The sequence below is a fragment of the Bombus terrestris genome, chromosome 7, assembly GCF_910591885.1.
Source record: "Bombus terrestris chromosome 7, iyBomTerr1.2, whole genome shotgun sequence".
Classification (NCBI taxonomy): Eukaryota; Metazoa; Arthropoda; class Insecta; order Hymenoptera; family Apidae; genus Bombus; species Bombus terrestris.
The window spans coordinates 20488898-20503270 of NC_063275.1; the positions used below are offsets into that span (position 1 = coordinate 20488898).

Sequence of the window (14373 nt, forward strand, 5' to 3'; positions counted from 1 at the left end):
AAATACGACTCTACGACTCTAAGAGTTTATAGTACACACCGTAATAAATGCTCGACCGCACGTTGAATTTGAAACGAATCTTCTCGCGACATGGAAAAGAAGATAAGCCGAAATAATAAAAATATATAAATCAATTTGAAAGTATACTAATTGAAACATACCAAAAGATTATTGTTGATATAAAAAGAAAATCGTACGATAATCTATATAAAGCTTCATATCTTCTTTCGTTTATTGATAGAGGAAGCGTGTTCTTCCTATCTTTACGCGATGTTTCCATGTGTGGAACGTAAGTCGTCGTATTCGTCAACGATTGCATTTCTTTCCTTATATATATTTTTCACTAAATGTCAGCGTAATAATCGAACTACACTACTTACTATGTATGTACGAACAAGTAAATTAAATTCTTTAAGTATTCCTGCGTGGCAACATAAAATTCGTTTTATAATGCGTTTTACTTTCTCTTGGCGAATAAGATGAAGAGTCTTTAAGGACTTGGATTCTTGTTTCAACACCGTAATTCACTTTCCTCGTTCTCACATTTTATCAATTTATTTTTCACGTTTACTACTTCTATTTTAACCAGGTACCTTAAAACCTTTGATACATTTTCTTTTTTTTTTTTTAATACATCAGCAACATTCTTCAAATTCCACGTATCACATACGTATAAAATAACGTGGAATTTTGAACTGAACTCTTTGCTTCTTTCCCATATGAAATTAATTCCATGGAAGTTCCACGCGGTCAACGCCAAATTCACAATGACAACACTGTGAAACACTACTTCCAAAGTCATTCCCCTATTCTCGTTAAAATTACACTCGCGTAACAGTATAAAAATATAAAAAGGAGGGAAAGGGAATCTATTGTAAGATTCAAGCAAGCTCGTAACCCCAAACCGACGGCGATGCTGCAATCTACCTGCGTCTTTCTCGATTCAATTTAGAGAACCCAAGTAGAAAATCTGCAGGAAACAACGAAAAGCCCAACAGAAGCCATTGTTTCGAATAGATTGGGAAAATCTATAGAGTCTGGTTGCTCGAATGGATTAGAATTAATAATACACTCGGTTCGATTCAAGGAAGGTCGCGTAACGTACCTTCGGTTCTTCCTGCTCCCTGACAGTCGATACGTGACGAGATTTCGTCTCTAATAGCTACCAGTTTTAACGAAGTTCCATGAACGTTCGTTCCTCTTTTTGTCCTCTTTAACATCACCTCCCACTCAGACTGTTCAATCCTGATGCTTACATACATCGCGACGCGTGCGTGCACAGATCTATGGAACCCTCGAACACACGCAAAATCCACGGGGTATAAAGGCTTGCAAGACCTGTTTTCGCGATTGCCGTGTCCCAAGGAATCCTGTTGCGAGAGAACTACGTCCCAGGAGTAGACGAACGCTACAGTCCTTTTCGGTCTACGGTTCTAAGTACACGGTTTTTAGAATTTCCATAGCTCGCGGATCTCATTCAGGTAAGCAACTATATCGTCACGCAGCTTCTTTTTACTATATGATGGCGGAACATTTACTTGATATTATACTGTGATACGCGCTTTCTAGAATTCCGATAGATCGTGGATCGTAGGACTGGTAAGAAGGACAATGCACGTCGTTAGATCCTTTCTTGCGCGATGATGCGATCACGTTTATTTGAGAATCCATCGTATACCAGAGTATATAGACGATTGCACACGCTAGGTTGTCCGAAAAGTTTCTTTCGTTTTATGGGGAAATAATAGACGCACAACGTTTTTCGTTTTATATTATTTTGTCGAATTACGTACGATCAATGGACTTGGTTTCACGTTTGTATGAAGGTGCACTGTTATAAAAAACACGTTTGCGAAAGAAACATACTTTTCGGACAACCTAATATTTGTATTTTCTTTTTAAAGTGTAACTTTAAGTACGTGGTTCCTAGAATTTCGACGATTCCCGGGTATTGTAAAGTTTGTTCGTTGCCAATGCGAGACATTTATTTAAAAATTTGTTATATACCGGATTATATACTAGAATAAACGGAGTTTATAAATTGAGTAGGCGATATTTATATGGTCTAGGAGTGGCATAAATCGCGAAGGTAAGAACGTATGTTCTGACGATCCAGAAATTAGATCCGCTTTGTCGATCGTAGCTGTGACAAATCTATCGCTAATTTTGTTATTATTAATTTGAAATTAGTAATTTTCTTTAGTTCAAGAGTATTTATGAGGAAAGTATCTTAGCATTTTTCAAAGATAAAGCGGAAGACCAACTCGACTTTCTTTTAAATCCTTGGATTTTATGGAACATGTGTGCGATTTCGAACTTTTGGTCGGTATCTTGTGTAGGCACCTTTGTATACACTTTGTTACGATTACGACGAGATTTTATTTAAAAATTTATTATACCCTGAAAATACCTGCTTGCTTTTACCAATTAATTACGGGAAGGAAACATCCGAAGTCCGACGTTTTTGTACTTCTAAAGGTCAACATATTTTTCGTCGATTTCTCTTCCTTTTCGAATGAGACCGAGTTTCCAACAAAATATGTTTGTAATAGCATCCAAAGTAAGCTACGTAAAAGACTGTTGACGATAAATTTAAAGCGATTCGAAAAATCATTCTCCTTTTACCTCAATTTGTCGTCCTTTTCTACTTTTGTTGCTTTGGATACTGTTACATAAGACTTTTCAAATTTTCTTCAAGATAGAACTGTGTTTCTTTTAACGAAATCTATACTCGGAACAGGTCCATAATTATAGTTACTTAGAAAATTAAGTGTAACAATTATTTTTATCTAAATGCAGAGAATTCGTGGTAGAAATTTTTAGCGAAATCTTGAGCACAGTAATATTAACTATCGGACTGAAGCGAAGTATTTGATTAAAAATATTTCAAATGTAATTAATTGGTGCGATTCGCGCTTAGTTACAAATGGTAGTCTTTTAGAAAACGAATTTTAAAAGTGACTTTTACGATTACATAAACGCACAGGCTTCATGGTAAAGTGAAATTTCGGATAAAATTTTAAATATTACAATAATTGCAATGGCAATAGTGAGATTTCGAAAAGCGCTATTATACTATAAAATTTTACAATAACATAATAAGAGAAGAATTTTATACGAAGAAATTTAATTCCCTACTAAATGTATTAGTAGTATATGGCTAACGATTAAGAATTTTTAGCTTATATCACGTTTTAAATTTTATATATCGTAACGATTTTTACCATTTTATAAATATACAATATACGTACGTTGTAGGAAAAACGTATAAACTTTTACAGCGTAAGACGCATAAAGCCGATAAGGAAATAAGGAGAAAACAGCAAAGAAAGGCGGAATAGTCATGAAAAATTAGACGGACGAGAAAGCTGTTGGAAGCTTAATTATCAAAAGAAGAAATATTTTTAATTATACTTTTTCGAGATAAATATATAACATAAAAACTTGCATTATTATTCACTCATAATACGAAAACGCGGCATTCATCTATAAAATATCAATCTTAATAAAAAGGGAATTATTATTGTAAAAGTTTGAAAGTTCGTAATAAAATTTTACAGCCTTATTCGCCCAGCTTTCAGCTTTATATCACCCTACGACTTTACTTTGCTCGTCGCGTCGCAATTACTTACCAGGGACTAGCATCTCGTCTTACTAACACAAAGCTGTTCAAACTTAAAAAGAAAAGTCGTTGAAAACAAATAAACGGAGCTTCGTAACTTTGATTTCAAGAAGTGGTAGAACCGGTTATTCCATACGTAATGCAAGTTTCCTTCAAGATGTAAAAGAAGGGCTATGGTAATTTCAACAATCCCGGAGTTACCAGGGGATTCATAAAACAGTCGAAAAAATACCATTTTACAAATTTCAAAACGTGTTAAACGTCATTCCTCTTCCACGTCTTTCGCTAAAAGCAACGTCGGTATATTCTACCGACGCGATAATATTACTGGTACGTTCGTGCAAACATAACACGCAGCTGTGAAATAAATTATCTCATTTCCATAAAAAGAGAAGGCAATGAAGAAAAACAAAATCTGGTCGCGTAGACCCCATGTGTATTTTTCTTTGCTTTTACTCACTTCGCTTTGGTAATTTCTTAAACGCTTAATTCGCAGTTATAAATACGAAATTCTTTTTTTTTTTTTTGTATCTTTGTACTACTTTCTTTCGATTTTATCTGTTAAAAATTCCTAATCAAATTTATTCGGGAAGATAAAATTTCAGATTCTATCGCTTATAATTTCGTACTTTTCTATTTTTTCGATCCCCTATATCTCAAAATCTGCGAAAAAGACAATTCCACAAATCGTCCCATAACACATCTACATGTTATATCATCCACTCATTGTTACACATTAGATACTGTACGTTTAATACGCTCAAATTTTATATCGATATATTAAATTTATTATATATTAAATTTCTATAGATTTAATAGCCTCCTGCGCGATTAAGGAAATATTATTAATGGAATTTTACAAGGCATAAATTCTTATAAATTATCCATGTTGATAAATTTTCTTACAGATATAACGATAACAGATCAAATGAAATTTTACGAACAATTTTTATGGTTTATAAATCGTCCGATTATCATATTCAACGCGAAACTATAAAATTATAAAAGCTAAGTACGTAACTTGCAACTTGTAACGTGCAAGACGGCACCTGGTATAAAACTAATTATATTTTAGCTTTAAAGTAAAATAGCTAATAAGCTCGATCAGATAATTTGTTTTCTGATAATTATAGAATCATATAATAAGGTCGATAACAAAATTATCAATCGTAACGAAGCAACATTTTTTAAACGACAAAATTCTTCTCTCCCCTAGGTACTAAGAATGTTTCTTCTTCTGTGCTTGCCCTTGGTGCTAGCGACGCCACTGAATCCAACCCTAGAGGGGTACAACTTGGAACTGGTGGATGGTATCCTGAAAGACGTACAATTCCGTGACAAACTCATCGACGAGCTGGATTTATCCGGCTTAGGGATTCTTCGCTTAGAAAAGAACGCTTTCGACAACGTACCGTCTCTAAAATCCTTGAACTTGGCCAATAACTCGCTCGAATCGCTTCCACAATTCATGTTCTCCAATCTGACAAACTTAGAATACTTATCCTTAGCGCAGAACAACTTAACCAGCCTTGAAAATTTGTTCATCCGCTTGGAGAAGCTTCAGGTGTTGAACATTTCCTGCAACCCCATAATACACCTTCGCAGAGGACATTTGTTCGGTCTAACGAAATCCACCAGCATATTAACGGAAGGAAACGTTCTTTGGAGCATAAGCACGGGGACATTCACGAATTCATTCCTGAAAGACGACGAAGAGTTGAAATACTTGGAGAAGGTGAAGGCTGAGGAATATATCGAACAACCCAACGACGGAATAGAAAAAGAGATAGAAAAGGCGACAGACAGTAACGTGTTAAAGGATTTCGCGCCATCCACGAAATCGTCGATAAAGAAAGGCCAGAAGTTAAAATTGTGCATACCAAATAATATACTGCTATCTATAGAACCACTCGAAGACAATAAACAGGTGGCGAATGGATGTCTGGAGATACCAGTGAACGAGAAAGAAAGATCTGTCAGCCTCCGAGGATTAGGAATCAAAGGATTCCACGAAAAATGGTACCAATTACAATACCTTCCGTTAGTTTCTTTGGACCTTGCGAACAACGAGATCACAGAAATCACCAAGGAACTACTGAACGATCTTCCCGAGGATCTGATTTATGTGAATCTGATGGGTAACAGGATCAGAGGTATCTGGAACCAGGTGATCGAAAACAAGTACCTAAAGATACTGAATCTTCGAAACAATCTCATAGACAAAGTGGAGGATGATGCTTTCGCGAAAACCAATTTGACTACCCTGTTTCTTAATGGAAATCAGCTGGAAAACCTTTCGTTCGCTTCTAGTTTGCCCGATACTTTGACAGAGCTGATATTAGCGGCAAACCAGATCTCTGCCATTCCTGACGCGGCTTTCTCGAATCTGCCTCGGCTGGTCTACCTAAACCTGGCTAACAACAAGATTAAGAAACTGCAGAACAACGTATTTAAAGGATTGGATTCGTTGCAGGTGTTGATTATTACTAAAAACAGCCTGACAGATATCGAACGTCAGGCGTTCTCCGATTTGAAACAGTTGACTACTCTTTATCTTCATCGAAATAGTCTGGCAGAGCTTGAGAAGGGTACGTTCTCGGAATTGGAGAGTCTGAAAGACTTGAACCTGGCTTGGAATAAACTGGGTAAGATCACTGCCGACACTTTTGCGGATCTACCTCAGACTTTGGACTTCCTTCACATCGATTTCAACGAAATAAACAGCCTAGAAACGGCTAGCTTCGTCAATGTTCCCAGATTTACGTTGTCTCTCACTGGAAATAAAATCTCGAGTATCCCAAAAGGAACCTTCGATCTACCTACTCTCAGAGATTTGCATCTGAGTAACAATACCTTGACGACTATCGATGGCGACAGTTACGAAGGTCTGCCTCAATTGAAACGCCTTTGGTTAAATGAGAATCAAATCAACGAAATACCGAAAGGTTCCTGCAAGAATTTAGGAAGTTTGAGTATTCTGGATATTTCGAAGAATCCGCTGCAGACGCTACAAAACGGCGCTCTTTATGGACTGAGTTTGGTTAGAGGGAACTTCTTGTATATCTACAATAACCAACTGAAGGAACTGCAGGGTGGAGTTTTCGAAGATATTTAAGCAGATACAACGACTCGTGCACTTACTTACGTTCGTTTTTATCATTTATATAGATTTAACATATACGAAGATATTAGGTTTGGGATATTATTTTTCTTCGTTGAGGCGAAAGAATTCTTTGCCTCGAATCGTTTCTTTTTTTTTCTGATAGTTTCTGATAGTCGGTAGTTTCGAGTATTTCTATCGAGTTTCTGATATCTATGTTATCGATGGTTCGCAATCGAAAATAGCTTTATGTATTTGTAACTATCGGAATGTGATATGAATGTTTCCTTAGAACACCTTCCTTAGAATCCTGAGAACACCTTCCTTAGAATCCTTAGAACAGGAAAGTGTGTAAAAGAAATAAACGAATAGAAGAATACGAATGTCGTATTATTTGCAAATAAATTTCCCTCCATGCGTTCTAGAAACCTCCTGTAACCTAAATTCTTTCCATTTTGTAACTCGAAAGTAAGCGAAATGCTTTTAATCAAAAGCTTGAAAATTTAGGAAAAAAAACGTAAAGCAAATTAAGAAATAAGATAATTCAGAGAAACATTGAAATAGGAAAATGAAGCAGAAATTACTATCAATAATAGCGATCTCAAATTAGCAATAAGATTTATATACTGGAAGAATTCAATATTCCAAGAATTCGCAGAAAATTCAATATTCATACAAACTAAATACGTACACAAATACACAATACAAAGAAAATATTCAACTAAAAGATTCAACATTTTTAACCACTTACAATTTTCTATTAGTAATGTACAATAATATTGGACTTTTCTATTTTAACGATTGCCAACTGTTACTAATTATTTTGTTCGTGTTTAAACGACACTCGAAAATATTTAGATCGCTCTCTGGGTAACTTAGAAAAATACGATGTAAATAAATAATTTACACTCTTATTTTTATCGCCTTTGTTTCTCTGCAGAAATACGAAAATATCCTTTTGTCTCGTCCTATGGCTGTAGCAGATATTAAGATGCATTAAAGCAGGTCTGACTTGTGACCTTGAAGTTACCTTGAATACGTAGAATGGTACGTGAATATACTATTTATCTATCGGCAGTGATATATAATCTAAAACGAGCGATCGTGATATTTTTTCATTTATTGAATTCGATTAAGATGCCTGCCGACAGCAAATTACTATATTGGAATGACGAATCGAGCAAATTCAGATATACTACCGTCATTCTAAAAATAACTGAGAAAATGCACAACCACCCATGATTGCACATTTTATCACCGGCGATGGATTTATCGATCATTTTGAGTATTCGTTACGATAGGATCTACTGAGTTGATTGGCAACTAAGTGATTGCGGGTTTTGTCATTAGGTGGTATTGACAAAATCCGCAGTCACTTAGTTGCCAACTCAATAGACCATATAAATTAGTTATGATACATTTTATCACCGGCAATGGATTTATCGATCATTTTGAGTATTCGTTACGATAGGATCTACTGAGTTGATTGGCAACTAAGTGATTGCGGGTTTTGTCATTAGGTGGTATTGACAAAATCCGCAGTCACTTAGTTACCAACTCAATAGATCATATAAATTAGTTATGATACATTTTATCACCGGCAATGGATTTATCGATCATTTTGAGTATTCGTTACGATAGGATCTACTGAGTTGATTGGCAACTAAGTGATTGCGGGTTTTGTCATTAGGTGGTATTGACAAAATCCGCAGTCACTTAGTTACCAACTCAATAGATCATATAAATTAGTTATGATACATTTTATCACCGGCAATGGATTTATCGATCATTTTGAGTATTCGTTACGATAGGATCTACTGAGTTGATTGGCAACTAAGTGATTGCGGGTTTTGTCATTAGGTGGTATTGACAAAATCCGCAGTCACTTAGTTGCCAACTCAATAGATCATATAAATTAGTTATGATACACGTTATTCGAATAATGGAATTTTTTTTCATGTACACCACTGATCTTAAGTATCTTTAGTGATTTTAAGTAGGATAGTTATTCGTCACGTTTGTAGAAACACTCGACCAAATTTTATTTCGTTTAGTACTTCAAGTTACGGAATACACATAACGCGAATGAAATAACACGTTTCGTCATAAAATACGATAATGAGAAATAGAAAATAGAAATAATTAGAATTAGAAAATAAAGGGGGGCAACAAGATTTTCATAAAAATGTAACAATAGCGTCAACAATATTTGTCACAAGGGACTGAACCTACTGTTTCTTTAATTGGTGCTCCGATAATCGAGATTCTCTTGCATTAGAATGTAATCGGTATACTGTGAAAAATATATAAAGGTAGAAAAATATATAACAAAATACATAGGACTTAAATACAAAAGTTTACGAAACATCCAAGATACTGTATTTCTTAGAAATTTAGAGAATAAAATAGATCTGCGCGTCTACGTTCCGTATTTTTAGCTATGTGCATAACCATATGAATTTGCTTAAACGTCCACAGTAAATTGATCATAATTTTGAATTCATTTTTGTATTTCTCGAAGAGACGTCTATTACAAAATAAGTCGCAAGTATTAAACAAATACTCGATACTTATCAAATTCAGCTAATTGTACCACAAAGTCTAATTTCTTCCTTTTTTATAATACACGATTTAAAAACACATATCTGTACTTTGAAACACTGCAAGCATAAAACAATTACAAAAATTGTATTTCGAACGACAATTAAGGACTATACTGCAACAAAGAGGATTTATCATCGTACAATCGCGAAAGAATGAATTCTCTTATAGCGTCTACGTTCGCAGAAAGCCAAATCAGATCATGATTAAAACATCTTTCGGTATCATTAGAGACACTCGCGAGATACTCAGGCGTTCCGATTCCGGTAGGACGCCCATTTCAATGGGAAAACCTAATTCAACGATACAGGAACGAAAGAAAACTCCATACGCAGTGTGGTGTAACATCGCATCGTAGCAACACGCTGGCGATTAGATTTACAAACAATAGAGCTTATAACCGTTGAAAAGCGAACGATAGAAACCGCTATGTACAATAATAAATTCCACCTAATTGCGTGTAAGAAAATTCCATTAAAGGCGGAGCGGTCTGATTGTCGCACCTTCTTCGTCTAATGGCGATTAAAGGTTTTCAAGTTCGGTGTACGTGTTTGCCCGTGAAAGGCGACCATCCAATATGGTCGCGGTAATTTTCATAAACTGGTTGCTCGGTGCTGTTCTTCGCTTTCTCCCGAACGGCTATGCGCTATATAAGTACGCGGATAGACGTATAATGCACGCGGTATAAAATGATGCCTGTGGTTTACGACCGGCTGGCCTTGACTTTTACGAGAACCTTGGAAAGCTCAGGTGCGACCGGATTTTGAGGAAAATCGACACGCTTCAAGATCGTTTTCATCCTACCGCTAAACGATCCTCTGGGAATAGGGACAGCACGTTGCAAATTTATGTAATTCTTTGGAATCGAATGGAAACCTCGAACAACGATCTAACGCGTGTTTAACACGTTTTGGGAGAAAACAGTTTTTAAGTCACACCGCGTGACGTACGTTTCGAACACCTAGCGCGATTCTTGCGTTTCACATTCGTCTTCCGACGAGATATTCGCAACGTGTGTGTCCTTGATCGATCGTCAGGGATTCTAAAAGTATTTTGACTTTACTTTGGTATTAATTCGACTTTAACTAAGGCGAGGTATAAGACCTTCGTTTGGTGTTTCCATGCGATCAATATGGTCGTGATTAGCGTTAGCCTACAGGAGAGGCATGTGGAAACATGATTCTTGCTCGAAACGAGACAAATGTACGAAATCTGTCGATTTTTCTTTCTTTTTTAACTTGCTGAAAATATAATAATCTAACGAAGGTATAGAATGTTGCTATTATAACTTTCAAGTTACTTTTCGTGTTCGACACTAAAATTAGCGGACTGGTTAAAGCGTCCGCTATGAGATCTCTTGTTTTTACAATTATTAAAAGTATGAAAATGTATTTTTGACGATATTGTTGTATACTTTTACCGAGATAAAAGTATAATTACATAACCATATTGCTTTAATTCTAATCAACTATGTATAATATATCCAAATTCAAATTAAAGATTAGGAACTCTAGAGTTAAGAATGACATTGGTAGGATCTCTCACTTATGTTAATAGAGATTTATGCTAATTGTGTATCTTTCCCACACGTGTACTTTTCAGAAGTATCGTTCGCGTGTCTCAAAATGAAAAATCCCATTCCATTAAAAGTTAATAAAAGATGTTCGCATTAATCTAGAAGTGAGATTACATCATGTAGAATGTAAAAGCAGTAAAATGATCAAAACCATTCTATAATTGAAGCAATAATTCCAGCGTTGGAGCATAAAAGTCATCTGAACAAAACACCCAAACGTAATAGAGTAATCAACCAACATTTGATTTATAACATTCATTTGCAAGAAACTCGCTCCTTTTATTATTATAATATTATATTATTGTAATTTGTGGCTTGTAAAACACCGGTTCAATCGCAGCAGAAACTGTCGCAGGAAGTACCATGGTATCATTCTAATTATTATTACGATTTCTGATGAATCAGCAACAATACCATAGAAACTTCACTTCAAACAGTTGCCATAAACTTCTACGCGGAAGACAATAGACTCAGACAATAAGACGCGTAATAAGTCTGAGTCACGACAGCCTGGAAATCCTTGATCTTCCATCCGTCATTTCGATAGTTACTCACGAAGAAAGAGAAGCAAGAAAAAAAGAAGGCGAGAAAAGAAACGACTTTCGTGAAACCATCGAGGTCGTTTGCGAGGGTGTCGCTCCCATCGTGATTTTTTGAACACCGACAAAGAAGCAACGCATTCTCACATACCAGCTGGTTCTCGTTCCGTGGCGAAGGTCCCGAGCAATTTCGTGGCACCGTATACCCGTGTTCTCCACTTCCGGTTTAGCCAACGGTACCTTGTAGGGTTATCGAACGTGCGTCTGCCAGGACTACCGTCTGACATCTCTGTGAACAGGTACATTATAACGTTACGTGTGTGTACAGAAATCGACGAGCATGTTGTGGATAGTCGGCGGTATAGTTCGTCGAACAAACGTAAAAATCGTATGAAATATAGAGATAAGTCCATTAAAAGTCCATTTTCACAGGCTCTTTCGATTTTAACGTCCTTTAAAATAGAGTACTTAGCATCTGTTAAGAAACAAGCAACGAGGTAATGTGCGCAGCTTGCGCCTGAACAGAACCTTATTACGAAACGAATAGAGTAAGTTAAGTCAGAAAACGAGTTTCGAAGGCAAGTTCCAAAAATCAAGTTATAAAATCTTAAAGTATTGGAATAATAGATACATCGGAGAAACCCATTGCACACGTCGCAGACACGAGGAGAATTTTTATAATTTGAAAAGAATTGTTTATTACAGTAGGATCTGAATGGAGGAAGGAATAGAAGGGAAGAATGCATCGAGGAAATTCTTGCAACTCCTTTTTGCAAGTACAATGTGCATCGAGTAGAGCTCAATAATGCAAGTTGACTGAAAGGAAATTGTAAGGGAAATATTGCATTGTAACGCAACTTTGAGTATCAATAGCTTCGTATAGCATGGGAAATAGTATGACAAATTCCAAAAAGCTCAGGATCTACGAACGATTGATAAGTTGACGAGATTGTTTACTAAATCGAAAATACTCCTAATGTTTCGATCGATATTTTTATGATATTCGGTAAGACAGAAAAAGTACAAAGACCAGAGACGAAAATCAGATATAAAATGTCTCTCCTGCTTAAACATCTTTTTGTTTATTTTAAATCTACGAATGAGATTGTTTTACTATTTTAGCATTGCACTTCTACGAGATTAAAAAACAATGTGATCTATATATATATATATATATATCATGTTCTTCCTCAATAATCTTCGCGTCTTAACGAGAGTTACGCAATCGAACGATATCGTCTACGCGTTAAAATTACTACATCAACGTCATTGGATTTGATGAATGGTTTCGAATATTCTCATGTCATTGAGTAATATAATTTTGGTAATTTCCGATTGCTTCCCCAATGGGTTTCTATATGATTCAACAGGTGTTGAAGACGACTGGTTTAATGACTATACCATGGAAGGATATAATTGTATAATACGATGTGGTTAGGTAGTTATGTAAATTAGGAAGAAATTTAGGTCTATTGAATTAATTGATCGAAGAGCTTCGAAGAGATTTTGGAAATATCATCGAGCCTCTCTGTTGAAATTTTTGAAATATTTTACAGTAAAACGTTTGATTTGTGCTAAAAAAATTCACGCGTTTTTTTCCATGTATTTTCGTACAATGATAAAAGTAGAAAAGTAAAAAAGAAATTAATAACGTAGAAATCGATCTTTGTGCTACATGAAAAGTTGTCATTCTTTTCAAACATCGCTATGTCGAGAGGAAAAATTATATTGTCAGTACTTGATCAATCACTCGCATCTTCAAAAAAATCGGTGAACAGTAAAATTTATAGCTGGCATTGCGAATGATGAATTTCATACAGTAATAACAATAAAAAACGGACAAAACATCCAATGTATGAACAGATAGAGGTAAAAAGAAGAGAAAGAAACTAAGCTTTGATGGACTTTCTAGTCTCCAGCTGAGATCCATCGAATGCCGATCGTCACGATCATTCTGATTATTACCTAAGGTGTTTAACACTCTAAAACATCGATGTAACTTCACTTTTGCATACAATAGATACTTTGTGTAGGATGTCATATGTTTTTAACGCTTTAATAGCAACTATTGAGCGCCGTAAAAGTTCCTAAAATACAAACTGTTTTAATATGCAAATGTAGTCTTTGAGCGTTCGATGACATAAGTCCAACGAAAGGACATAAAATGCAAGTGAATGGTACAGAGATGCAAAGATAAAGTTAATATACATACGTGAATAAAATATATACAACATTTTTGTAACTGAATTCTATAACAATAAATTTAATTACGTAAAGGAAAATTAATTAAAATTTATTTAAATTCCCTTGGCATCCTTTATGTTTTATGAAACTAATCTGTAACGCGTGTAGGTTTCTGGGTAAAGTTAATTACGTGTAAATAATCTAATAAATCAAATAAACTAATTTTAATTACGTACAAATAAAATTAATTTCAATCCATTTAAATTGAGAATTTTTCCATTCTGCTATGAAGGTAGGTAACGCGTGATACGTTTTTAGATAAAATCAGTTAATAAGCTAATAACTCAAATTTAATTGCTACCTAAATAAATTGATTATTGGTGAATATCTTTATATTCTATCATATATAAGAAAAAACTTGTGACACATCGCTACTGGCTAGTTTTTAGATAAAGCAGCCGATTGATAATATGTTAATGCATCTACATGTAAATCGATTTTATAACCAGCATACCTCGAATGTGTAGATAACGTTGCAAAAAATTGGGCGGAAGTATAACGTCGGAATTAAGTAGGTCACCGAACTCGACCAGAGCGGGAAAGAAAAAAGAAAAAAGAAAAGGATGCCATCGAATCTCGAACGAACGTTAACCGGAGAAAATGTATAACTGCAGAGGAGAAAGGTCCAAAAGCCGGGTTCATTGGCCTTCCTCTTCTTCCGAAGGTGCGCATGTGATGTCCATAAAACACC

At 35.4% G+C, this 14373-nt stretch overlaps 2 protein-coding genes across 4 annotated transcripts in view; one reads left to right on the forward strand and one right to left on the reverse strand.

The window, feature by feature from the left end:
• The window catches only part of LOC100650242 (leucine-rich repeat-containing protein 15), a 29074-nt gene extending 21973 nt beyond the window's left edge, over window positions 1-7101 (forward strand). For both annotated transcript variants that reach the window (XM_048407262.1, XM_048407263.1), the window contains exon 2: window positions 4839-7101. In XM_048407262.1, the coding sequence (XP_048263219.1) occupies window positions 4848-6737 (1890 nt within the window). In that variant the 5' untranslated portion in view covers window positions 4839-4847 and the 3' untranslated portion in view covers window positions 6738-7101. The remainder of the gene's footprint in view (window positions 1-4838) is intronic.
• The window catches only part of LOC100642453 (heparan sulfate 2-O-sulfotransferase pipe), a 123957-nt gene that overhangs the window by 104937 nt on the left and 4647 nt on the right, over window positions 1-14373 (reverse strand). The window contains exon 3 of one of the 2 annotated variants that reach the window (XM_048407267.1): window positions 11590-11727. The gene's annotated coding sequence lies outside the window, so the exon portion shown is untranslated. Of the gene's footprint in view, window positions 1-11589; window positions 11740-14373 lie in introns of those variants that run through there. The other variant, XM_048407268.1, reaches the window with a different exon arrangement.